Here is a 25115-nt window from a genome sequence, read left to right as displayed (position 1 = left end):
CCACAGATTAAAGGGCAAAGACAGGGACCAGTTCAGACTCTAATAGTCCATTTGATGTAATGGAATAAAATGTATAATGTACATGTAGTAAAACAGAACACGTGTGAGAACAAAAGGCACAGTTTAGACTGTGCTGAGGATAATATTATAAAATACCTATAATTATGCCTGCGTGACTCAAAGTAAGAGTCACATTTAGACAATGGAAAATCTACTCTCTGCTCTATACCCATTGGAGTTTCCATAGGCACAGAATTCTGAATTTCACACACGGTGCTTAACTTGAAATAGTACAAGGTGAGTGAGCACAGGCCATTTGCCACTATCAAGAATTTACATCACTTCCAGTGGCTGGGGAGAAAGCATAGTTACATAGCAAATGAACGCAATAGGTGACAAATAATAGCAGGTAAGAAGCAGGTTCCTCACTGACTTTCCAGATTTTGAGGTCAAGACTGCAGGGTTAAAGGAACATAACTCAGTCTGCCTTGAGTAATCTTTTAGTTATATTCTAATATGCAATATTTTAAGTCTAGACTTTGACCAAACCAAATTACCCACATGCCTTACTCTACCCACAGGAAATAATATAATGTCTCCTACGCCTGAGTCACACTTTATTAAGCACCTGGAAGGTAGCAGGAAATCCTAAATCTCCTAATATCACTTAATTCCTATAATATCCCACAATGCAGAAATTTAGCCCCATTTTACATATAAGGAAACTGAGGCTCATAGATGTTAAATAAACCACCCAAGATCTCATAGAAAATTAATGCTAAATCTAAGATGAAAATCCGAAGCTACCCAGAAAGCATGCAGAAGTTCTTTTAACTCACCTTCCCGCACCGTAGTAGTTCCTCCCAAACTTTGCTGCACAATGGACTCACCCTGAAATCTTCCGAGAGATACTGGCGCCTGGCTCCCACTCCCAGGCTTTCTAATTTAATTGGGCTGGAGGGCAGCATGCGCCCTCCAGGTGACTCTAATGTGCAGCTAAGTTTGGGAGCCACTGCCGTACCACCTGGCCAGGTTAAGCAATGCTCTGGGTCACCTGCATCACTGCTGCCTGACGCCCACAGCACGCTGAGAGCTCGTGGGTAGTGGAGGCTGTGGTCTAGTTTGTCTGAGCGCTTTTGCTCTAAAAAGAATCAGCTGCATAGTTCTTACTAGGTCAGCTGTGTTTCCTCCTAAACCGGTTTCTGCCACTTGTTATTTTAAATAAAAACATAATAAAATACGATATAAGCCAATGAAATGATTTTGTAAAGAGAGTTCATGTTTTTATAAAAACTCAACTCAATGCTTTGAAAAGATGTGATTAAAAAAAAAATGAGGATTTTCTGGACGGGTGCCATGGCTCACATCTGTAATCTCAGCACTTTGGGAGGCCAAGGCAGGTGGATCGCCTGAGCTCAGGAGTTTGAGAGCAGTCTGGGAAAAATGGTGAAACCCCGTCTCTACAAAAAAATATAAACTATTAGCCAGGCATGGTGGTGCACACCCGTAGCCCCAGCTACGTGGGAGGCTGAAGCGGGAGGATCACTTGAGCCTGGGAGGCAGAAATTGCAGTGAGCCAAGATAGCACCACTGCACTCCAGCCTGGGTGACAGAGTGAGACCCTGTCTCAAAAAAAAAAAAAAAGTGTTTTTAAAGATGTTGAATTTGGTGTGAATGAGGAATTATAGAGTGGAAAATGTTGTAAGAATCTAGAAAAAGTCTATACCCAGTTCGTTGTAAAGTGTTTTTGAAGAAATGTAAAGTAAAAACTGAACTGTTAACATGAACGTAGTTTGTGGAAGTCAACTTTTGAATTGAAGACTCAATGAGAGAGCCTTGGCCCTTTATGGTTTGTAAGATCAATGAACAAAAATACATTTGTATTATTTAAGTTCAGGTAACATCCTTATGACATGAATATATCATTTTCTGTAAGTCCCCCGCTAACCCACTTACCCAGGGAGCTGACCGCCTCCTGACTGTGTTGCATTATGAGGCTTCTCTGACCTGATACCATCCGCTGACGTGAAAGACAGTTGGGTGGTCTCACTCCTGAACCACAGAGATTCATTTTTATTTTATTTTTTATTTTTCGTTTTTGAGATGGAGTCTTGCCCTGTCACCCAGGCTGGAGTGCAGTGGCATGATCTTAGCTCACTGCAAGCTCCGCCTCCCAGGTTCAAGTGATTCTCCTGCCTCAGCCTCCTGAGTCGCTGGGATTACAGGTGCCCACCACCACGGCTGGCTAATTTTTGTATTTTTAGTGGAGACGAGGTTTCATCACATTGGCCAGGCTGGTCTTGAACTCCTGACCTCAAGTGATCTGCCGGCCTCAACCTCCCAAAGTGCTGGGATTAGAGCGTGAGCCACCACGCCCAGCCCAGAGATCCTTTTTTTTTTTTTCCCCTTCGGAAACAGAGTTTCCCTCTATTGCCCAGGCTGGAGTACAGTGGTGTGATCTCAGCTCATTGCAACCCTGCAACATCTGCCTCCTGGGTTCAAGCAATTCTCCTGCCTCAGCCTCCCAAGTAGCTGGGATTACAGGTGCCCGCCACCATGCCTGGCTAATTTTTCTACTTTTAGTAGAGATGGGGTTTCACCATGTTGGCCAGGCTGGCTGAGGTGGGTGGATCACCTGAGGTCAGGAGTTCCGAGACCAGAGATTCATTTTTGAAACCACAGCATGCATTCCATTTGGACAAAGGAGACCTGAGCACTGATGCAGCAGACACAGCCCCAGCACTGTGGCACTCTGTCTCAAGGAACCTATAGTCTAATAGGGCTTGGACAAGCTCACAAACAGCCAAAATATAAGGCAGAGTAAGGCAAAGGCGTTAACATCCCCCACACTGCTGAAATTCAAAGAAGACATTACAAAGAGAGGGGAATCTGGACTCTTTGCGGAGGAGGCGATCAGAGAGGAGCGTGGCAGAGGCAAGGTGCTGTTGTGGCTCCTTTCCTTTCCTTTTCCCTCCCTCCCTGCCTCCTTCCCTTCCTTCTGCAGCCCTGACTTTGGTGGGAGGAAAGGCTGAATACATAAGCATGAAAAGACCACTGATGGGGTCCCAGTTGGTGAGGTCCCAGAAGAGGCAGAAGGGGCAGGAGGAAGAACGCCAGGAGACAGGAGCAGCAGGCCTGTGGGAAGGAGCAGGGGGGAAACTGAGGTACAGGAACCAGGAGACTGTGAAGCCAAAAGGAGAGAAGTTGAGGAGTGCACCAGGTCAGCTCTGTCTTCTCATTGGCTTGGATGCCAGTTACCTGCTGAGAGCAGCCAGGAGGCTTGAGAAGATTAGAAACGGATGCGGTGATGGGAATTCCAGGCTGTACTCTTCAGAATAGTATCTCCTGGCCAACGTTTAAAAACATAGATTACAAAAACCTAAAAATATGAAACTGCCATTTCATTATTGACCAAGCAGGAGATGAGAGCCCTGCAGTGTGTGGACATCCTTGCTGCACAGGGCTTTGCTGCGAGGGACAGCAGGGGACTGGCTCTGCCTCCATCAGAAGCAAGGTTCTTTCCTAGGCCTCTTTTCCCACATTTGCCAGAGTTATATCCACCACACAGCCCTAAATACAGCATTAGTTGATTTAAGCCATTCCACAACAGGTAAAGAAAACATTTGTGTTGTCAAAAGAAAACAGATTAGGCTGGGTGTGGTAATCCCAGCACTTTGGGAGGCTGAGGTGGGTGGATCGCTTGAGGTCAGGAGTTCGAGACCAGCATGGCCAACATGGTGAAAATCCATCTCTACTAAAAACACAAAAATTAGCCAGGTGTGGTGGTGAACGCTTGTAATCCCAGCTACTTGGGAGGCTGAGGCAGGTGAATCGCTGGAACCCAGGAGGTGAAGTTTGAAGTGAGCCGAGATTGTGCCACTGCACTCCAGCCTGGGCAACAGTGCAAGACTCAGTGTTAAACAAACAAACAAAAACAGATTAAAGAGTCTGATCAGACATGTAGACAGACGAGTGTAGCACAGACGTGTGCCCACATGCACATACATTTGTTTGTGTGAACACACAGCAGCCCAGCCTACAAAGCCCTCTCATCCTCCCCAGAGGCAAGAAAGTGAATAAACATATCAGAGAACTGGTGTCATTCTGCACCTCGAGCAACAGTTGCTTGCATGCTTAGATTACTCATAATAGTGGGGCTTTTAAAACTATCTTTGTCAACAGGACAGGTGAGATCTCTGTGTCATTAATGCACCACCCTGAGGTGTCACTAGTCCAGGCTGAGCATCCCTAACCTGAAAAACCTGAAATCCAAAGTACTCCAAGAATCTCACACTTTTTGAAGGCCAATATGATGCCACAAGGGGAAAATTCCACACCTGACCTCTTGAGGGGTTGCAGTCAAAATGCAGTAAAAACTTTGTTTCGGCTGAGCACGGTGGCTCACGCCTGTCATCCCAGCACTTTCAGAGGCCGAGGCGGGTGGATCACGAGGTCAGGAGATTGAGACCATCCTGGTTAACACGGTGAAACCCCATCTCTACTAAAAATACAAAAAAAAAAAAAAATTAGCCGGGCGTGGTGGCGGGCGCCTGTAGTCCCAGCTACTTGGGAGGCTGAGGTGGTAGAATGACATGAACCTGGAAGGCGGAGCTTGCAGTGAGCCGAGATCCGGCCACTGCACTCCAGCCTGGGTGACAAAGCGAGACTCCGTCTCAAAAAAAAAAAAAACAAAACTTTGTTTCATGCACAAAATTATTGAAGATCTTGTATAAAGTTACCTTCAGGCTATGTCTATAAGGCATATATGAAACATACATGAAATCTATATTTAGATTTGGGTCCCATTCCCAAGATATCATTACATATGCAAATATTCCAAAATCTGAAAACAACCTGAAGCCCGAAACACTTCTGGTCCTAAGCACCACCTTGTTTGAGGTGCCTGGTACACGCGTCGTTACAAGCAGCAGCTCTCTGATCAGCAGGGCGTCAGGGTCTCTTTCCCAGTGCTGGGATCCCCAAGGAGGCTCTCAAGCTATCACAGATTTGGCTTAGCAAAGCAGAGGAAGGCCTCCATGATGTTGAAGGATCAGTTCCTCCAATTCCAATGACCTTTTAAACAGGGAGATATTTGAAGCTTAACCTAGTGCTATCTGCAAAACAGGGATACATCAACAAAGACTTTCTATTTTGACTGGAGATGTTTAAAACCTTTTTTTGTCTGTCTACATATGGGTAAAATGCATTTGTGTGTAAAATTATAGGTGTAAAATGCATCTGTGTGTAAAATGTATAAAATGCATGTGTGCGTATGAGATTCAGACGCGCGCACACAGCCTATTTAGTTCTTGCGGCAGAGATCTCTTCTAATGGCTTTCCTGCGGGGTGACTAATTAATAAATTTTCCCCTAATTGGGTTCTGGCTGCCAGGTCCACAGGGATTATTACTTATATCTAAGTAAACAAAATTTCCATTTTAAACAACGCTCCAAATCGCCTCATAATATTTTAAACAGTTATAAATTCACTGAAGTCAAGCAAGTCCCAGGCGGGGAGGCGGTGTGCACTCTGGCCTGGATCCTTTGCCCTCGAGAGGAGAGAGATGTCCCCCAGGTCTGCCGATCCCACGACCCCTGGACTCCTTCCCTTCTTTGTCCTCATCTACTGAAACACTAGGAAGGACCTAACAGAGGTTTTGGAAGCCATGCGTGGTGTTTGCCTTTTCCTTTAACCTGAATGCATTATTTAAAAGCAATTCTCTTTCACAATTTAAAAATAGGAGATGAGTTGGCTATTAAACATTTAATAAGTGTGCAGGATTCCTTAGGTACTGATTTGGGGTGGATCACTGTGTTTAGGGAATGTCTTGGCCTAAACTTTTGTGGAAGCTGAATTTCAGGTTCCTATATTTGAAGTCATTTTATGAACTGTTTCCTTGTTTTCAAGATTTCTCCCTACTTTCAGATTCCAAGTTGAAAGCAGAACCGCAAAAAAGAAAAAAGTACAAAAACCAAAGCAGAGTTGTCCTCAGTTTGGTTTGAAACCCGGAAGGAGGAGAGATTATCCCATCTCCCGAGTTTTTCTCCTCAGTGCCATTTGGGAGTCGTTTGGCTCAAGATTTAGATGTTTTGCAAGTCACCGTTGGCTGAAAGTACAAGAAAGTACTGCAGGCTCTGATAATGATGATTATTGACAGCTGCGTAAAAGAATAAACTAAACATTCGTCAGACTCTTACATTGACAGGGCGAAGACACTACCCAGGAGAAAACAGTGAGGGCAGGGTTCAAGGTCAACTCCCACACAGTCAGGAGAAGTGTGGATACAATTGTGCCGTTGATTTTAAAGGTCTGGATCTCCTCATCCCTATCCGAATCCCTATTTCCTTCTTTAAGAACGTTATTCTAAGCGGAAGCGCTCTACATGGTGTGAGGCTGTTACCGAGAGTAAATCTCCCGAGAGATTCCCGTTCACTATCCTCAGCTCCTCTCCAGTGAGACTTTGCTCCCCATCACGGGCTGCCAAGAGAGAGATGACCTCGCGCTAACAGGCCACCTCCCTGGGGCGCCCCGCCCGCTGCAAGTGAGGACCGGAACCTCTGGGTTCGTCACAGCAGCCACTGGAGGCAGCTCAGGGCTGATTTTCAGAGCCATAAAAAGCGGCCCCCTTAGAGCAACTCCAGCCCCAGCTGCGGATATTTTCGTTCTGTCCTGGTGGCAGGGTAGATAGTCAAGCCTCCAGGCCCAGGCAAAACTAAAGGAGAGGCCGGGCGTGGTGGCTCACGCCTGTAATCCCAACACCTTGGGAAGCCAAGGCGGGCAGATCATGAGGTCAGGAGTTCGAGACCATCCTGGCCAATATGGTGAAACTCTGTCTCTGCTTAAAGTACAAAAATTAGCCAGACGTGGTGGTGGGCACCTGTATTCCCAGCTACATGGGAGGCTGAGGCAGGAGAATCGCTTGAACCCAGGAGGCGGAGGTTGCAGTGAGCCGAGATCATGCCACTGCACTCCAGCCTGGGCGACAGAGTGAGTGAGACTTCGTCTCAAGCAAACAAAAAAACTAAAGGAGCAGGCAGAGCAGGCAGCAGGAACCAGAAGAAACAAGAGACGTGTGCTGCAGCATGGAGGAATCTCAAATGCGTTACACTACGTGAAACAAGCCAGACACAAAAGGCCGTGTCCGGGCCACAAGAGTCCATTCCTGTGATATCCTGGATAAACGCAAAACCAGAACAACAATCAGATCCATGGTTGCCAGGGGCTAGAGGTCAGGGGAAGGGACAAAGGGCAAGAGGGAACTTTAGCCTCGTGCTCTATTTGTATAATGGTGGTGGCCACATGACTGTATAGATGGGCCAAAACTCATCTAAAGACACACAAAAGTGATGTTTTAGTGAATGTAAATTATACTGCAATAAACCTGGATTTTAACAACAATAACTAAGGAGTAGGAAGAGAGTCACTGAGGTGGGGGAGGGAGGAGCTTTTGCTTGGGGGCAACAGGAGCCTGCAAGAGCTCTCCCCACAGGAGTACTGTTTTCCAGGTCTTTTGAGCCACGAGGCGGCTTAGGGAGAAAGCAGGGGGATCCTGTCTGTAGATCCCAGCTGGATGTCATTTTATTTTTATTTTTATTTTCTGAGACAGAGGCTTGCTCTGTCACCCAGGCTGGAGTGCAGTGGCACGATCTGGGCTCACTGCAACCTCCGCCTCCCAGGTTAAAGCAATTCTCCTGCCTCAGCCTCCCAACTAACTGGGAGATGTGTGCCACCATGCCCGGCTAATTTTTTTATTTTTAGTAGAGTCGGGGTTTCTCCACATTGGCCAGGCTGGTCTCAAACTCCTGACCTCAAGTGATCTGCCCCTCTCGGCCTTCCAACGTGCTGGGATTACAGGTGTGAGCCACCATGCCTGGTCCTACTTGGATGTCTTAATTCTAGGCTTCATCTAGAACAGCTTGGTGGACTGTCTCCGCTTTAGTCAGTTAGCTTTACAACTTCCAGTCCAGGGTTAGACTCTTAACTCAGTTTTCTGATTGTTTTTCTGGCATCCAGTGTCTTTGAGACAATCATGCAGAAAGCGCTGGCAACCAGTTACCTGTGTATTGAAAGCCCTGCAGAGCGGGACGTGGAGGAACCACGGGAGCCACTGCCCGGCCAGCCCAGCAGCCCTGTTACCCATAACCTGCCTTAGGAACCCAGTGAAATCAACAGACCACTTTGCCCCTGCTCCGAGATCCCCACTGGAGACATTCAGCTGATCTGGTGCTCAACTCTGCTGGGCATAGAGTAAACACTACTTCGCAGAAGGCAGAGGATTGCACCCCGGCCCGGGCTGACTTTGGAAACACAGCCAAGAGGGGTGCGTAGGGGCACAGTGTCGGGTTCCTGGCAGGGCAGCTCACTCGAAGAGCGGACACTGTGCCTGGGTTTTGACAGTAAACCTTCACCGGTGATTTGAGGGAGGCAGCCAGGGTCTGGGTAGTTATTCAAAACTCTGATTTCTCTGCTATTTAAAAACACATGGCCCAAGTAGTGGCCTCAAGCTAATGATAATAACACACTGCCAGGGTGCCTTGGTGGATAAATGTTGGTCTTGATGAGCATTTTTGGGGTCTGTGAACAAAAAGATTCTGTTAGGCAGTTGTTTTCTTTTTGTAAGTTTGACCTCTCACATTCTCAGGACATTTGTAAATCACCTTTACCAAAGCAAACACCTTTCCCTGGACAGTTCAAAAGTAAACTTCAGCCCAGACACTATAATTATCTTGCATTACGAATCACTGAACTGCATATTGTAGTCTAGTAAGAAAAGTTTGGCTAGGCGTGGCAGCTCATACCTGTCATCCCAACACTTTGGGAGACCAAGGCAAGAGGATCTCAAGACCAGGAGTTCTAGACCAGCCTGGGCAACATAGCAAGGTCGCATCTGTACAAAAATAAAAAAATAAATAGCTAGGTGTGGTGGCATGAGCCTGCAGTCCCAGCTACTTGGGAGACTTAGGCAGGAGGATCACTTCAGCCCAGGAGTCTGAGGCTGCAGTGAGCTGTGAGCGTGCCACTGCACTGCAGCCTGGGTGACAGAGCAAGACCCTGACACACACACACACACACACGTCATGGTTGTCCGAGGGGTTTCTGGCTAGGGCCAGAGCCGCTAAGGAGGCAGGAGGGTGGAGTGGTCGACTTACTTCCCCCTTTCCCGCTCTTCTCCATCCGGTACTGGTAGATGTGCAGTGTGAAGAACACGTGTGAGTTGCGGGGGTCGTCCTCATCGCAGTCCTGTTGGTGGCTCCTGCGGGAGGCAATGGCGGCGTCCAGGAAGAAGGCAGCCTTCTCTGCGGTGGGGGCCCGCAGCTCGCTCTGGTTCTGCAACTGGAAGACAGAAGCCAAAAGCTGAGGCTGCAGGCTGAGGAGCGCTTGCTGTCACTCACGCCGGGGTGTCCCTGGCTCCACTCAGCTGGCTGTGCCTTCTGTATAGTAAAGCCACGTGCCTCTCTAAGGCCAAAAACCCTTCTGCAACAAGGTGCTATGCTCATGTGCAATTCTCAGCTTAATTAATTCATTTCTGAACATTAATATTGAGCATACTTATTGCATGAAACCTATTTTTACCTATTTTACAACCTAAGTAGAATCTGGAACTAGTGGGTGTGAAAAGCTGGGAGCAGATGGCTCATGATTATCTCTGCAGAGGGCGGCAGACCAACACCCCTCGCTATCCATTTACCTAAGAAAGCAGGAGTGATGCGACTGCATCTCGAGTCCAAAGATTAGATTGTTTGGAGACAGGTAGGTTGCAAGATGTGATTTGAGACCTCATAGCAGTGGTGTCCCAAAGATGTAAAAAAACTTGGTTAGCTTTCATTTGACTCCTAGTTTTTCAGTGATTTAATTAAAGCCAATTTTAGGCCATATTTACCAGCAAGTTATAAATAAGAAGCCAGTGTAAAAGGCACCCTGAAACACTCATGATACTTGAACGTCTCTTCTAAATTTAGGAGATATCTATTTTTACCTTTAGTTCCTGAATCCATGCTCCTAGCATACTCATTAATTGACTAAAGAAAGCATAGAGGGTAATGCATCTAAATCTTATGAAAATACTTGGCAATTATTTTAAATCTGAATCACAACAATCACATTAACAGAATTTAACCAGCACTCCTCTTTTTGGAGAGAAAAGGAAACTCACGTTTCTGATTTGTTCAAAGAACTAATTCGCGATACATGTCTTAAGGTTGGTACAAATTCTGACAATTTTCTACTCTATACAAATAATTTTGAACTGTAAGAGCCAATATTTAGAACGTGAGGCCATCAAAATCCTCAGACTTCAAAGAGAGATTCTTCTGTGTTAGCAATTTTGTCTCGCTATGGAAAAATAAACCAAAGAATTTAAAAGATTTTTCAACAGGAGTTAAAGTGAACATTGGTCTTTTCCTCTTTTGCTTAGCCTTCATTTAACCAGATTTTTCACCCCTTAGTGGAACTTCATCAATGAAGTTCTAAAAGCGAATGAAAGCATATTTGAATGTCGAGAAGATGCCTGGAACAGGAGCAGTGGGTCGCGTCCTCCTGATTCCATCACAGACACTGTGTAGATACTGTCTCTGCACATTTTATGCCTCAGAACAGTGGTTTCCAACATGTGGTCCCTGGACGGGCAGCACGAGCACCTCATGGGAACTTGTTGAAAATGCACATTTTGGAGCTCTGCTCTAGACCTACTGAATTGGAAACTCTGGGGGGGAGTACCCAGCAATCAGTGTTTAAACAAGTCCTCGAGGTGACTGATGCAGACGAAAGAGGACTCAGGGAAATGGAAGGATCTGAGGTGCTTTAAGCAGGGGCAGAGCATGGTCAGGTTTGAGTGATGAGTATAACAGGCCAAGGGAGGGATCCTCACCTGTGCAAACAATCCCAGTTGGAAAGAGGCAGGTACTTATCAAACGGAACACCTATCTACAAAAGGAGGCATCTGATAACACGGGAAAATAAAGCCTACTGTTAGAGACTGGAAGGATTGATTATTCTGGATATGAATTGCAGCTTCTGAGTCATTCCTACATCTATTGTCAAACAGCAAAGGAGAGAGCCTCCCAACAGGCATAGCATCCTGAAACGGCGAACTGGAGCTTCTCTCGGCTTCCATAGTTCTAGCAATTAGATCATGGTTCTAACTAGAAAGTGGTGATTAGTTTTTCCTGCAGCACTGCTAGTCCGGCTGTAAACCAGTGCCCGACACACAGTTTACAGAGTCATAAACAGCCCCCGTAATGGCTCTAGCTATTTGTGCAGAGCAGTAAATATTTCGGTTTGTTGTTAAACAAAAGGAAGATTGTACTTTTTTTTTTGAAAGGGGCATAAAGAAAGTGAATTCCATTTCTCCCCCAAATGCTACAACAATTGAGGTTCCTGCTCATTGTCAATTAGAGTCAAGGTACAAATATTTAGATTGGACAAGCAGATGGCCCCGCAGCTGCAGGCCGTAAAGCTCTAGTCCACTTTAAAGTAAACACCTGTAAGCCCCCGAGTTTACAGGCTGAGTGATTCACGAGTTGAGGTGCCCCAGCCTCTGAGGTGGGGAGGGAGCCACCGTGGGGCGAGCCAGGCTTCAGAAGCAATCACCTGCGTGCCGCAGATGGGGTCCTCGCAGAGGTACACGCCTGGGGACTGGCCGTCCTGCAGGCTGCCCGTGGCCACCTCTGACAGCAGGTCCCGCAGGTTCTCCTCCTTCCCCCACACCTCCACGGCCGAAACCCGGACTGAGAAACGGGCGCCGGTCTTTTCCTTGCGTTCGTTTATGAGCTTGAAGAGCCAAGAGATGGCACAGGGAATGATGCCCAGGTTCTGCATGGAATCGTCCTTTCCGATCATGGTGTAGGATTTTCCTGGGAGAACCAGGGAAGGAAGGAAAGCAGGTTCAGTATCCAGGCATCATTCCGTGGAGTCTCCAAAATAGATGCCAAGGATATAGAAGAAAGGCACGGGGAAGGGGGGAAAAGGGAAGAGAAGGAATGAAAAGATGAGAGAAGTAGTATTTGACAACAACGGAAGGCATTATCTGATATTACTAACTAAATGGCTATAATAAAGAATGCTGACTGGGCTCAGTGGCTCATGCCTGTAATCTCAGCACTTTGGCAGGGCCAAGATGGGAGGATTGCTTGAGGCCAGGATTTCCAGGCCAGTTTGTGCAACACACTGAGACCCTGCCTCTAGGAAAAAATTTTTAAAAATCAGTTGGGTGTGGTGTGGCATGCCTGTGGCCCCAGTTGCTGGGGAAGCTGAGGCGAGAGGATCACTTGAGCCCAGGAATTGGAGGTTACAGTAATCTGTGATCATGCCACTGTACTCCAGCCCAGGCAACTCAGAGCCCATCTCTTAAAAAAAGAAACAAAGCAAGAGCCCAGACATGTGACAGGATTAAATCACAATGTACCTTGAGGAGGACCCCAGATATCCCATGCTATCCAGTTCCTGCACTACCACACACAGTAGGAAGGCACGGGTTTTTCATCATCATTATGGTTCTTTTTATAGCCACCCCCCAGATGAAGCCCACATATTCACACTTTATATCCTGTCTCGAGTTAAATGCTGTGTATATTTTTATGGCATGAGCAAATTCCATTAAAATCCAGATCACTGTTTAGATCAAGATCAAGAGGAAGGGCTGGGGAGGGCGGAAGTGCAGAGAGAGGTGATGGCTTTCTGTCCTGAGAACTGGTCTCCGTGAGCTCTAGCAAGGCCCCTGTTGGAATCTCTGCCAAGGGACACTTTTTGAAGCTCCTCGATTCACTAAACATATCAAGCGTGTAAGGGCGAGGCCAGCGGAGCAGATGGCCGCAGGTCAGAATTAAAACGGGACTGTGGGGGGATTTATGAACCCCTTGCTGGGGGCTCTGCTGCCTCCTTTCCCAGATGCTCCAGTGCTGGAGTGTTCCTGACGGTGTGCACCGCTTTCCCCAGACGCGTCCTGGGCTCTGGGCTTTGCTTGGAGGTTGCTCCTCTGGCTTTCACAGGGGTCCAACCACCAACCCACAGCCTCATGGAGGGGGTAGGGCAGGGGCCTATCTGCTTCCCAAACAGCGGCTGCTCAGGAAATGAACATTTTCCTTTCTGCCTTCTGGGCTTGGCTCTGACCTGGACCAAGTGGGAACAACCCTGCTACTTCTCTGTCCATCTCTTGGACTTGAAGCCTTTCCTACATGAGTGGGTGTCCGCCTACAACGAACACAGGTGTTTGTCTTACAACTTGTTACTGGTTATTCAGCTCAGCATCTAAGAGAAGCGCAGCCCCTCCTGTCATCAGAGAAACTCTGGGAGGGAGACAGAGAAATGCATGGGACGACAGGGAGCCCAGCGAGCCGCATGAGAAAGCGAAACTCTCACGAACCCAGCTTGGCGTGGCCGAAACAGAACACGCAGCCATCCGCCCCGTTGACCACAGACTGGATCACCTCTGCCACGGTGCCTGCACACACTTCAGCCTGTCAGACACAAGAGGAGACACAAGCCATGAATGAACCTTGCAGTGGAGGAATCACTAACAACGAAAGTGAACCCACCTTCCTGGGGCTTCGGGTGTCAGCTGTGTTCCCAGGTGGGTTGGCCTCTGCCATGAAGTTTTGGAGATGCTCAGAACCCCTGGCAACCTTCCGCCCTTTGCAAGCCTGAGCATTACCGCACGTCCACTGCCAACCACCCTTCTGCTAATCCATGGTGCATTTCAGCAAATGCGTCTGTAGCGCAGGCAGGAGCAGGCTGGAATGGGGCAGTGTGTTCACGGACCTCACTCCCTTCCCTCATCGGACACTCTGGGCTCCCGGACAAGGCCTTTAAACTCGCCGCTCACCCTCTGCTGACACATGTATACACAGAGTTTATGAAACAGGCCGGGCTTTTTATAGGAAAAAGGTGACCCACCATTTCACAAGACAGACCTTGAGAGACGTGGTAGTCCTCACATAGGCAAGAGGTTTGTGATATATATCTTCTTTCTCTCCCGACCTCTTTCCTTGATTTCAATTCACACCTTCCTCTTTTCTTTCTTTATTTTTGAGATGGAGTTTCACTCTTGTTGCCCAGGCTGGAGTGCAATGGTGCGATCTCGACTCACTGCAACCTCTGCCGCCCAGGCTCAAGCGATTCTCTTGCCTCAGCCTCCCGAGTAGCTGGGATTACAGGCGTGTGCCAGCATGCCCGGCTAATTTTTTTTGCATTTTTTTAGTAGAGAGGGGGTTTCACCATGTTGGTCAGGCTGGTCTCAAACTCCTGACCTCAGGTGACCCACCTGCCTCGGCCTCCCAAAGTGCTGGGATTACAGGCGTGAGCCACTGCGCCCGGCCCATCCTCCTCTTTTCAAAACCTGCCTTTTCTTTCTTTTGCTACAGATACATTCAACATATAGAATATCAGTCACCACATGGTATGTTATTAGGTGTTCTTTGGCCTGGTGTGTGTGTGTCTGGTCTCCAATTTGATTATTAAATCCTAGACAAGGACGAGGCTCTCGATGATGTATTTCCCCTGAACACCCACTAACATAGCGCTCTGCAAGCCATCAGAGCTCAGTCAGTTTTGTGGACGAACTTGGAAATCTGGGAAACATCCTTCTCTTTGGTTAGCACCTGAGACTTTTCACAGAAGCATTATTGGCTGTGCCCTGTTGCTTTCATTTCTGTCTTGAAGCTGGATTCAGGGCTCGTGGGAGCTCCGGGAGGCAGTTCTAACATGAGGCTTTCCAGTCCTCCGGCAGTGTGCCTCCCGGTGGGCACCTGGGCCGTGAATGTTGTTATTCAGCTGTAAGTTCCAGCAGCACAATGAACCCAAGTATTTGGAAATCAGTTTTCTCTCCTAAACTAAAAATTGAAAAACCACACTTCCAACAACTGTCACTTGTTCCCGGGTGGTCCCCAGCAACTCTGCGGGGGGCGGGGGGCTCCTCCTGGGCCACAGGGGTGGCAGGACAGGGCTGCTGTGGGGCTCACAGGACCTTTCAACCCCCCCAGGACTTAGGCAAGGAGAGCGCAGTGCTAACCCTGAGACAGAAGCAGTAGCGTCTTGACGGAATTTGCCAGAGGCGTGTCTGCAGAGCGGGCAGAAGGCTGCCCAATGGACTAAGCCTTCTTTGGACATAAAGTGGGACGGGAGGCAGGAGGCTGAGAAATCATCTTGAGCTATACATAAAATAAGCTGTATTTGATTCCTGAGCCGCCTGGGACAATGTTGGCTGTGTGTGGACCACACTGAGTCACCTGTGCAGAGTCCGGGGTGAGAGGAGAGCTGCGGCGCAGAGCTGAGGAGGCATCACCCCCCGGCACAGTTCCCGCCCGGCTCTCCACTGAGAAGACAGTGGTCAGTGTGCTGTCCATCTGGTGTGTGTTAAGAGCTGACGGTGGCCCGGAGGCCCCTTGCTGCTTCCCCGCGGACCTGGAGAGGCATGCGGCCTTCCCGAGCACAGACCCGTGGGCAGGGCCAGGTCTGCAGGAAGCCTCCGCCTGCCCACAAGTCCAGGTTCTCCGGCAGAGCTGTGTCCCCACAGAGGCGTGTCCCAACAAGGGCAGCCAGCGACTGCCGAAGCCACTGAAGGGCCATATGGATGGCTCTCGAAGGCAACCAGGAACCAGGACTGTTCTAATCATTGCTTAGCTTCAGGAAGCTGATTTCCTTAGAAACCAAGAGAAAGCACGATTTCTAACTGCCTGGGTCACCATGGCGGCTGCAGCTTCACAGGCTGAAAATCAGGACTGGAGAGCACAGGCCCACGCCGCACACTCCCCCCTTTCGGGCTTGGGGGCTCCAGGGGTGCCCACCCCGTGGGGCTGAGCTGGCCCTGGCCGGCAGCATGCTGCTATTATTGACAGCGATAACAGTAAAAATAGCCGCATTTATTAAGCACTTGCTGTGTTGCTGGCTCTGCTGGGAGCACCTTATGTGTTGATGAATCACACAGCCTGATGAGGAACACTGTGGTCATGTTCTTACTTGACAGATGAGGACACTGCGGCCCAGAGAGGTTGAGTGACTCGCCCGAGGCCACACTGCTAGGAGTCAAAGATACAATATGATACCGAGCAGGATACAGAGAGGTTAATGTGGGGTGGGGGCGGGGGGGGAATCCAGGAAGGACGTCTGCTCGGGAAAGAGACTTTGAACAGGTGACTTAATCTTTGAGTCTTGGTTTCCTTGTGTGTTACATGAAAACATCAATGCCTCCCTTCCTACCCCACTGAATTCTAGGAAGAGTCAAATGCGTTAATGTCTCTGAAATGTCTTGAAAACTGCGAATTGATACAGACATGTAAATTATAATAACATTGGAAATTTGAATGAAAGTAAGGCATTCTGAAATTTGATACAGACATGTAAATTATAATAACATTGGAAATGTGAATGATTAAGGCATTCTGAAACGAGTGAAACTCCAACACTGAGCATACTGAGCTCTGGAGCCAAGTGTGACATGTAAACAAAGGCTAGCAATGAAAACAGCCCCTTTTTCTGAAATAAATCTACAACTCATTAATAGTCCATGCTTAATTTAGGGTTTGCTTTGGAATTCTTACAACTTGTGGAGATTTGCTTCTGAAAAGTTTTAACTGTGTTAATGAAATTATTTGTAGGCCATTTATTAGCCCCAATGTCAGGTTTAAATGACCGAGCCCATTGGGTGCTATGCCACACAAAAAATGTAATAAAGAGAGAAACCGTAGAACTTATTCATAAAGTACTTTGTCTTCTTGAGTAAAACTCTTTGGGGAAACCACATGCTCAACTTCTTAATGAATGGAGCCTGTGACACGTGCTACGTGCCCACGGTGTAATAGAGGAGCCTGTGAGAACATCGCCACCTCCTCTACTCAGATACAGCCTGGAAGAAATTCACAGAGGCTGCAGATGGTAACTATTTGCACTGTTGTCATCAGGTTCTGCTATAGGTTATTAGTTATTATACTATACACTGTTTAATGTAAATCTTGATAAGCACTAGAAACTTATCAGAAAGATGCAAACTCCAGGCAAAGTAGGCCACTATATCCTGTAACCTGGGTTATTCATTTTTGCAATCAGTTCTACACGTGTGTCCCTGCTCCCTCCCCCACAGGAACAGGTGCTATTTGGTCCCACTTAGAGGCCCATCTTCACCAAAGCTCCAGGGCGAATCCAAATGAGAACAGATATTTACTAGAAGCTTTAGTTGCAGCATCTGGTGAGGTCTGCAGTTCACTGGCTGCCCATGGCTCAGTAATTTTGGTACCCTGGGCCCCTAAGTAGCCTCCCAATTATGCTCACAGTAGATTAATAAAAATGGCCCCAATTCTCCACCCCAGCCTGGGTGCAGCCCCCTTGCAATGTAACTTGGAGCTCATCCAATCATTAGAAGCAATCTCTTCTCCATCTCATGAAGCTGGGCCAGTAGAATCCAGCAGAGGTGATATTGGGTCAATTCTGAGCTTAGGCCTCCAGAGACCTGCATGGATGGGTCCTGGATGCTGCCTTGAAAACTAGCCCAAGCTAGCTTGCTGGATGATGACAGACAATGTGGAAGAGAGACCAGCCGACCTGGTCAAGGCCATTCTAGACCAGCGGAAAGCCAGCCAACCCCCAAAGACATGTGCCTGTGGTGTGATATAGCATGATTTTATTTCGCCTGGCTAATATCCAGCCAAGATCCACAGAGCTGCCTACCCAAGCCACAGCTGATCATAGACATAACAATGAGCTGAGCTAGGACCAGAAGAGCTGCTCAGCTGACCGATGAGCAATAATAAATGCTTATTGTGTTAAGCACTGAATTTTAGGGTGATTTGTAATGCAGCAATTAAGCGAATATAACACCTATCCCTGAGCCTCTCTTCTTCCCCTTCACTCCTCTGAGCCAGGCCACAGGATGCATGTCAGCCTCGGTTTCCCTGCCTTGAACTCCAGTTCCTTACCAGGACTACAGACTTGCCCTCAACCCCAGTGTGCTTATACTGGGTCCTAGGAGATTGCCTCATTCTAATCAGCTCCCTGAAACATTTTTTTTCCCTTCGTACAATGCCCAGGCAGGAGTAGGGTCCTACTGGATCTGTCAGCAGCCCCTTGACGCATTGTCCTTGTCCCTTTCTGTTATCTTCCTGCTTCTGTGTGTGATCCACTGACTGGCTCGCACTTCCTGCTCCTCAAGGACATGTTTTATTGAAATTCCTGCACACTGATCCTGCCCAAAGTCTGACACCAGTAACTCAAAAGCACTGGACCATTCAATGGAGCTCAGATTGACTCCTGAAGGAACTGGTCCATCCGAACGCTCCAGAAGACACCCTCCCAGCTCAAGGCCCTTGTGAATGAGGAAACGCTTCTTTAATCAACATTACCGAGCCTGAGAGGGGGCTGATACCCACCTGGGAGGCGTCTTGGGGAAAAACTGCATCGAAGGCAAACATCTTTGGAGGAACCTGGTTGCCTCTCTTTTGGAAGGCATTTTGACCTCCACAAGTCAGGGGATCGTACAAGGTGATCTGCTTCTTCCGTGGGTCCACCTTTAAGAAAGAGCTGGATTCTGAGGTATCTCGAGCCAAGGTGGAACAGATGCGAAGCATGACTTTCACCTGTTAAGAAAAGATGGGCAACAGCACAGATGAAGACAGCTGGGTGTTTTACAAAGGAGCACCCTTGTATACTCTGTGATATAAGTGCACATGGCAGCACTGAACTTTCTCAGGATAAATTATGAGGAAATGCACAGTGAATTAGCAACATCATCCTGGCTGGGTCATGGGAAAACTGACTTATTTATAATTACCAGGTAGAATATTTTGAAATGCCCATTACTTCAATATGGAGCTGGGACATCATGTTCTTTGTCTTCCTATTAATATAAATTGAATATTAACTGTGCCCTCGTGGCCCAATTACGCAGATGAAAAGGTAGTCTGGACTGCCAAACTATAGGGGCTGGTGCAGTTTCCTTGAAGCTCACAGATCAGTAAACCATGCACATAGAAGTTAGCTCTGTAATTTGCTCCTTGGCTCAGCTCATCATGACTCTGGGAGACAAAAATCCACAGTTATTAGTGTCATCATTAAAGAACCGTGAAATGGCCTGCTTTTAATGGCCAGCATTCGAAATGTGTTCCAAGGGGCAACAGTGATAAAAGACTGGTCTGCAACGTGTTATTTGGGATCCCATTAAGTGAGTGCAGAGAAGTTGTCGTTTCAGAGAATGGAAGTGCTGGAGGGAGCAGGAGGCGCTGCCCTTTAACCCACTTTCTGAGTGACTGAACACTGAGCACCTCTGGTGCCCGCCACCAACCCGTCCCGCTCCTGCAGGCAAGTGAGGTGCTGATGGAAATGCAGTTTGCCTTGGGGTCCTCAGGTGAACAGAAATCAGGCTGAGGCCTCACACGGGTCTGGAAGCTACAGTCCTGGGAAAAGGGACAGCATTTGCTATAACCGGCTCTCTATTTCTGTGTTGTGAGCTCAGTCCAACAAATGATGGGCACTTTGAGCACCTACTATGTGCCGGGCACTGTGCTAGGCATGGGGGATGCAAAGATATGTAATGCACAGAGCGGCAGGACAGACACAGATATGGGTAATTTTAGTAATATATGGAAATTCGGAAGGTATGCACAAGGATTATTTCCTCTGTTCCTCTCTGTGCCTTGTCCTCCTTGTCTCATTAGCTGTCAGGTCTGATGAAATCTCTGTCACGCAATTTTGGGGAGGAGGGGTGGTTGTACATTTTTAAATAAAATATTTTCAACATATAGAAATGCTCAGAGAATCATATATGTTGTGCAAGACAGAGATCCTCCTGCCGACCTCGGCTCTCTCTGCTGAGCCATGAGGACTCATGTGCAGCGTGCAGAGCTGAAGGTAAAGAATTCCAAGGGCACTGGGTCCCCAGGTGTCCTGCACTGTGTCCCCGCTAACTTAAGAACAGAACTCCGTAGAGATCCAGAAGCCGGTGTCCTGGTGGAAGGAGCCCGAGGGTGGGATGCGCGCCACCTCTCAGGGCTTAGATCTTGCTTCTTCCACTGTGAGGTCATAGAATGATCCCTGCCATTTTCTCTCGTACGCCAGGCCTGTGCTGTCATCTACACGATCTCACTGAATCCTCCCCGGGCTCCAGCGTGTAGGTATGCCTGTCCGGATTTTACTCATGAGAAAATGATGTTATGTAACTTGCCCCACATCACCGAACCTGTGGGAGGAAGGCTGGACTTGGATCCCACCTCCAACGCCTACGCTTTTTCCATCATGCCGGCTGCTGCCTCCCACAAACAGTCACACTTCACAGAGCCCCGTTTCCTCACCTGTACAGTAGGAACAACAATGCCTGACATACAGGCGGCTGTGCAAATTCAATGAATGGGCATCTAAAGTGCTGAACATGGCCCAGGCTTGTCTTGAACTCCCACCTCTGCCTCCCAAAGCACTAGGATTACAGGCATGGGTGCCACGCCCAGCCTCAAGCCTTACCATTAATGCTGTGACAGGAAAACGATAGGCTATCATGATCCAGGAGGAGGCAAGTCAAGAGAGGAGGGAGGAAGACATATAGGAATTGAATGCCCACCACGTGGGCAGAGGTGGGAGTTCAAGACAAGCCTGGGCAATATGGCGAGACCCCATCTCTACAAAAAGTTAATTAAAAAAAAATAGCCAGGTGTGATGGTGCACACTCACAGGTACCAGCTACTCGGGAGGTTGAGGTAGCAGGGTCACTGGAGCTCAGGAGTTCCAGGTTCCAATGAGCTATGGTCACGCAACTGCACTCCAGCCTGGGTGACAGAGCGAGACCTTGTCTCTTAAAAACAAAACAAAACAAAACAAAATGGCCGGGCACAGTGGCTCATGCCTGTAATCCCATCACTTTGGGAGGCCAAGGTGGTCAGATCATGAGGTCAGGAGATCAAGACCATCCTGGCTAACACGGTAAAACCCCATCTCTACTAAAAATACAAAAATTTAGCTGGGCATGGTGGCGGGCACCTGTAGTCCCATCTACTGGGGAGGCTGAGGCCGGAGAATGGCGTGAACCCGGGAGGCGGAGCTTGCAGTGAGCTGAGATCTCGCCACTGCACTCCAGCCTGGGCGACAGAGCGAGACTCCATCTCAAAAAAAAAAAAAAGCCTATAATCCCAGCACTTTGGGAGGCCGAAGCGGGCAGATCACCTGAGGTCTGGAGTTCGAGACCAGCCTGACCAATATGGAGAAACCCCGTCTCTATTAAAAATACAAAATTAGCTGGGCATGGTGGCACATGCCTGTAATCCCAGCGACTCAGGAGGCTGAGGCAGGAGAATCACTTGAACCCAGGAGGCAGAGTTGCGGTGAGTCGAGATTGCGCCATTGCACTCCAGCCTGGGCAACAAGAGCAAAACTCCATCTCAAAACAAAACAAAACATGATAAGGTTTTAAAACTCCTTGCCCTGGACTCTGCATAGCGTGAATCACAAACAGGATACTGTGGGGGATTCCCGACAGGCAGAGCTGGTTATTAAGCACTGGGCCCAACAAGGCTCCTCTTAGTAAAACACAGTCAAATCTCACACAGCCGCTACATACAGGACAGTAACCACTAGGTGTATCTGCATTCCATTCTGGCAATTTTCTTGTTCACTGTGACTTTCTAAGGTCTGATTTCAGTTACATTCATTCCTACAGATCTGCCCCAGTTACACAGCACGTGTGCTACGAGCGTGTATTCAAATCGCAACTTGGGGAAGGTCCGTGGGACCTTCAGGCTTTCTGTAAGCAAATCTCCTAGCCCAGCCCCTGAGCATGCAAGTCAAGGATGATGCAATGCCAGGCAGAGCTGATGGAGCACATGGCCCACTGCTTTTCTATTTCACAATTTTGCATGCAATTTCTGGGTAACTAGAGGTGCTGAATGTAAAATATGAGCTAAGCCAGGCGAGGGCCGACAAGGAGAAGCGGGAAAGAAGGGGCTGAATGAGTGAGTCATCGGTCCAGAAGGAACGCTCCTGCAGCTTAACAAAATCCCGAGCCCGCGGCTCATTTTCTGCAGAGAGGCTGAAGATCCCAGTTGCTGTTCTGGCCAAAGAGATACCCAGTTCTTTAAAAACCCATTGAGCTCCGAGCTGGGGGGAAGGCCACGCTCCATTCTTTTCTTTGCAATTCATCTAAATAAATGGACATTTTTTCCCTTTAAAGGAAGGAAATTGAGTTTTTCTGCTTCACCTCCTTTGTATCATTATTCCTTTAGTCCAGCACTCCACTTCCTGCTTAATCCGCTGTAATTAAAGTGCTTAGGAGATGCCACTTGCGATCAAGAAAGTCCCTCGGACTTCTTGCCAGGAGTTCTTGCTTTTGTCACTAATGCCCTTAGGTTCTTGGCAACATCTACTCCTGCCCCGCCTCTCCCTGCCGCACTCCACAGAGGGTCCGGGCAGCTGTTAACATGCACGGCCTTCTCCCCAGCTCTCGGGGTCAAAGGGACAGTCACTATTTCACGCCCAAGCATAAACCTGCAGGGAATGGGATCCAGAAAGCTAAAGGAACAGCCTGAGTGGTGGCCAGGATGGCTTGACACCTGGATTCAAGTAAGAAGAGACTGGCATTTCCTGCACCCAAGTCCTCACTGGTGGGAACCTGCACCCAAGTCCTCACTGGTGGGAACCCCGCTGTGCCCTGTTTGTTTAATTATTCCGTGGATGGAGCAGGACAACCGTTGCTTTGGGCAGCAGTTGTCTTTATGTCCTGCTGATTAATCAGTTCAGCACCTCGTTCTGGATGGCATCGCGGGATTGAGGGAGAAAGGAACTGTGAGACACTCACCAAAAGAGGCCGAGCCTTGCTCCCAAACTACACGGACTCTCTATCAACATGGAGGCGATCGCTGCCACACAGCCTGATTGGAGGCTAACGAGGAGCGGCCCTGTCATCACTCGCCGTAACTGCTACACGTGATCACGGCAGACAGATACTCCTGCTTTTCCCTCATCACAGAGCGCAGCCACATGTGCACACCCAGGAGGCTCTTCATGGCCTGTTTCTCCACCCAGAAGCTGTCCGGCTAGAGGTTGTCTGCAGACTCTAGGGCTCAGGAGGGCTACAGGCAAATGTGACCACGGGAAGGATCCCTCAGCAATGAGAAAAAGACTGCAGATGGTGAGAAGGTGGCAGGAGCAAGGGAGAGCTCCATCTGTCCTTCTCATGCGCGAGCTTTGTTTCAACTCATTTTGTGGATACCCGCAACGAAGGCCCTCTACAGACACACAGGAACCTGAGTCTTGGCCACAATACATGCCCAGTAAGAGTGTGCAGGTGATGATAAATAGTTTTTACCCCTACAAGATTCTAGGCTACGGAGTTAAATTCACCATTGGCCTCTTCTGACCCCTCATCATCTCTATCTGAACTCCCTTTACACGGAATTTTGAGTTCACAGGTTCTTGAGAATCAGCTCAGTAGAAACTGGTCAAGGTGCAGACGGAGGAACCTAACCAGGAACACCATCTGACATCATTTCTGTCTCAATCCCAGCAGTGTCAGAATCATCTCTAAGCCTTCCACATCTAGTCTTCAGTTCCCCCCAAAAAACGCTGGAACTCGTTCTCCAAGGTCAATCAGCGGCGAATAAGACAGGGTGATCAACGGGAAGAATGGTGGGAAAAGCAGAAAAAGTAAGATTGCCAGAAGGGATTCTAAAAGCCAAGGGTTCACTGAATGAGACACTCAGCAGAGCCAAACTAGGGAGCTGACCAGCACCAAGCCCGGCGCAGGGTCCTGCTTCCCCCCCGCCGAGGAGGGTGGCAGGGACGGCCGTGCTGGGACCCCTCCGGGCGTGTGAGTCGTGGAAGCGTGGATCATGCTCTCTCTCAGCCTCATGTGGGAGAGAGCCAGTGTGTGGGTAAAAGACTGAGCTGAGAGTGCCAGTCACTCCCGAGGAGAGCCGAGGGCAGAAGTGCAAGGCAGCGCCGTGCTGTCCTGGGTACACACCAGAAGCCCTTCCTGGTTTCCACGTGTTTTTGGATGGGATTCAGCTGTAGAGAGAAAAACTTGGAGGCTCCATTGTATCTCCCTGTGTACAGTTACAGGGTGTGTGGGCACTGCAGTGAGGCAGGAGCAGAGACTGGCTTCTAACCCAAATGTCACCACCATTGAGTGACTGTGTGACCTGAGGTATGGGCTTTGCCTTCCTTACCCCTTAAAGCGGGCCTGTCGTGTGAAGAACCAAAAAGATAACAATATACTATAAAGCCGCATATAGATGTAAAGCATTATTAACTTTCAAGAGAGAAAGAAAGAGGCCGGGCACGGTGGCTCATGCCTGTAATCCCAATACTTTGGGAAGCTGAGGTGGGAGGATTGCTTGAGCCCAGGAGTTCAAGCCTAGACAATATAGTGAGACTTTGTCTCTACAAAAAAATGTTTAAATTAGCAGAGCTTGGTGGCTCACGCCTGTAATCCCAACACTTTGGAGGCTGAGGTGAAAGGATCGCTTGAGCCTGGGAGGTAGAAGCTGTAGTGAGCTGAGATCGCGCCACGGCACTCCAGCCTGGGCGACAGGGCCAGACCCTGTCTCAAAAAAGAAAAAAAAGAGAGAGAGAGACAGAAAGAAAGAATGAGAGAGGAAGGGAAGGAAAGGAGAGGGGAGGGGAGGGAAGAGGAGAGGAAGGGAAGGGAGGGGAGGGGAGGAGAGAGGAGGGAAAGGATGTTGGTTTCATTCTGCAAATTACCTGATATAAAATAGACTTTCTAGGCCGAGGCGGGCGGATCACGAGGTCAGGAGATCGAGACCATCCTGGCTAACATGGTGAAACCCCATCTCTACTAAAAATACAAAAAACTAGCCGGGCGTGGTGGCGGGCGCCTGTAGTCCCAGCTACTCGGAGGCTGAGGCAGGAGACTAGCCTAAACCTGGGAGGCGGAGCTTGCAGTGAGCCGAGATCGCGCCACTGCACTCCAGCCTGGGTGACACAGCGCGAGACTCCGTCTCAAAAAAAAAAAAAATAGACTTTCTGCATCACATTCACAGCAGAAGTCTTTCTCCTAGTTAAATGTTAAAATTAATGTTAAAAATTAAGGCAACAATTCTCATGAACATAAGGCGAGACAGACAAAGAACAAGTACTTTCCCTCCCTCCTTCTCTGACCAAAATTGAAGAATATATGGCCTGCTTACATTTTT

The 25115-nt window shown here is 48.4% G+C and overlaps 1 protein-coding gene across 1 annotated transcript in view; it reads right to left on the bottom strand.

Annotated features, from left to right (window-relative positions):
• KIF26B (kinesin family member 26B) overlaps positions 1 to 25115 on the bottom strand; it is a 558166-nt gene that overhangs the window by 86069 nt on the left and 446982 nt on the right. The window contains exons 6-9 of the mRNA XM_025392049.1: positions 18354 to 18560; positions 13361 to 13454; positions 11590 to 11852; positions 9150 to 9333 (exon numbers count right to left, since the gene is read on the bottom strand). Coding sequence (XP_025247834.1) covers positions 9150 to 9333; positions 11590 to 11852; positions 13361 to 13454; positions 18354 to 18560 — 748 coding nt within the window. The remainder of the gene's footprint in view (positions 1 to 9149; positions 9334 to 11589; positions 11853 to 13360; positions 13455 to 18353; positions 18561 to 25115) is intronic.

Source organism: Theropithecus gelada, chromosome 1, assembly GCF_003255815.1.
Source record: "Theropithecus gelada isolate Dixy chromosome 1, Tgel_1.0, whole genome shotgun sequence".
Lineage (NCBI taxonomy): Eukaryota > Metazoa > Chordata > Mammalia > Primates > Cercopithecidae > Theropithecus > Theropithecus gelada.
The sequence above is the reverse complement of the archived record's forward strand: the minus strand, read 5'-3'. Positions and strand labels throughout refer to the sequence as shown.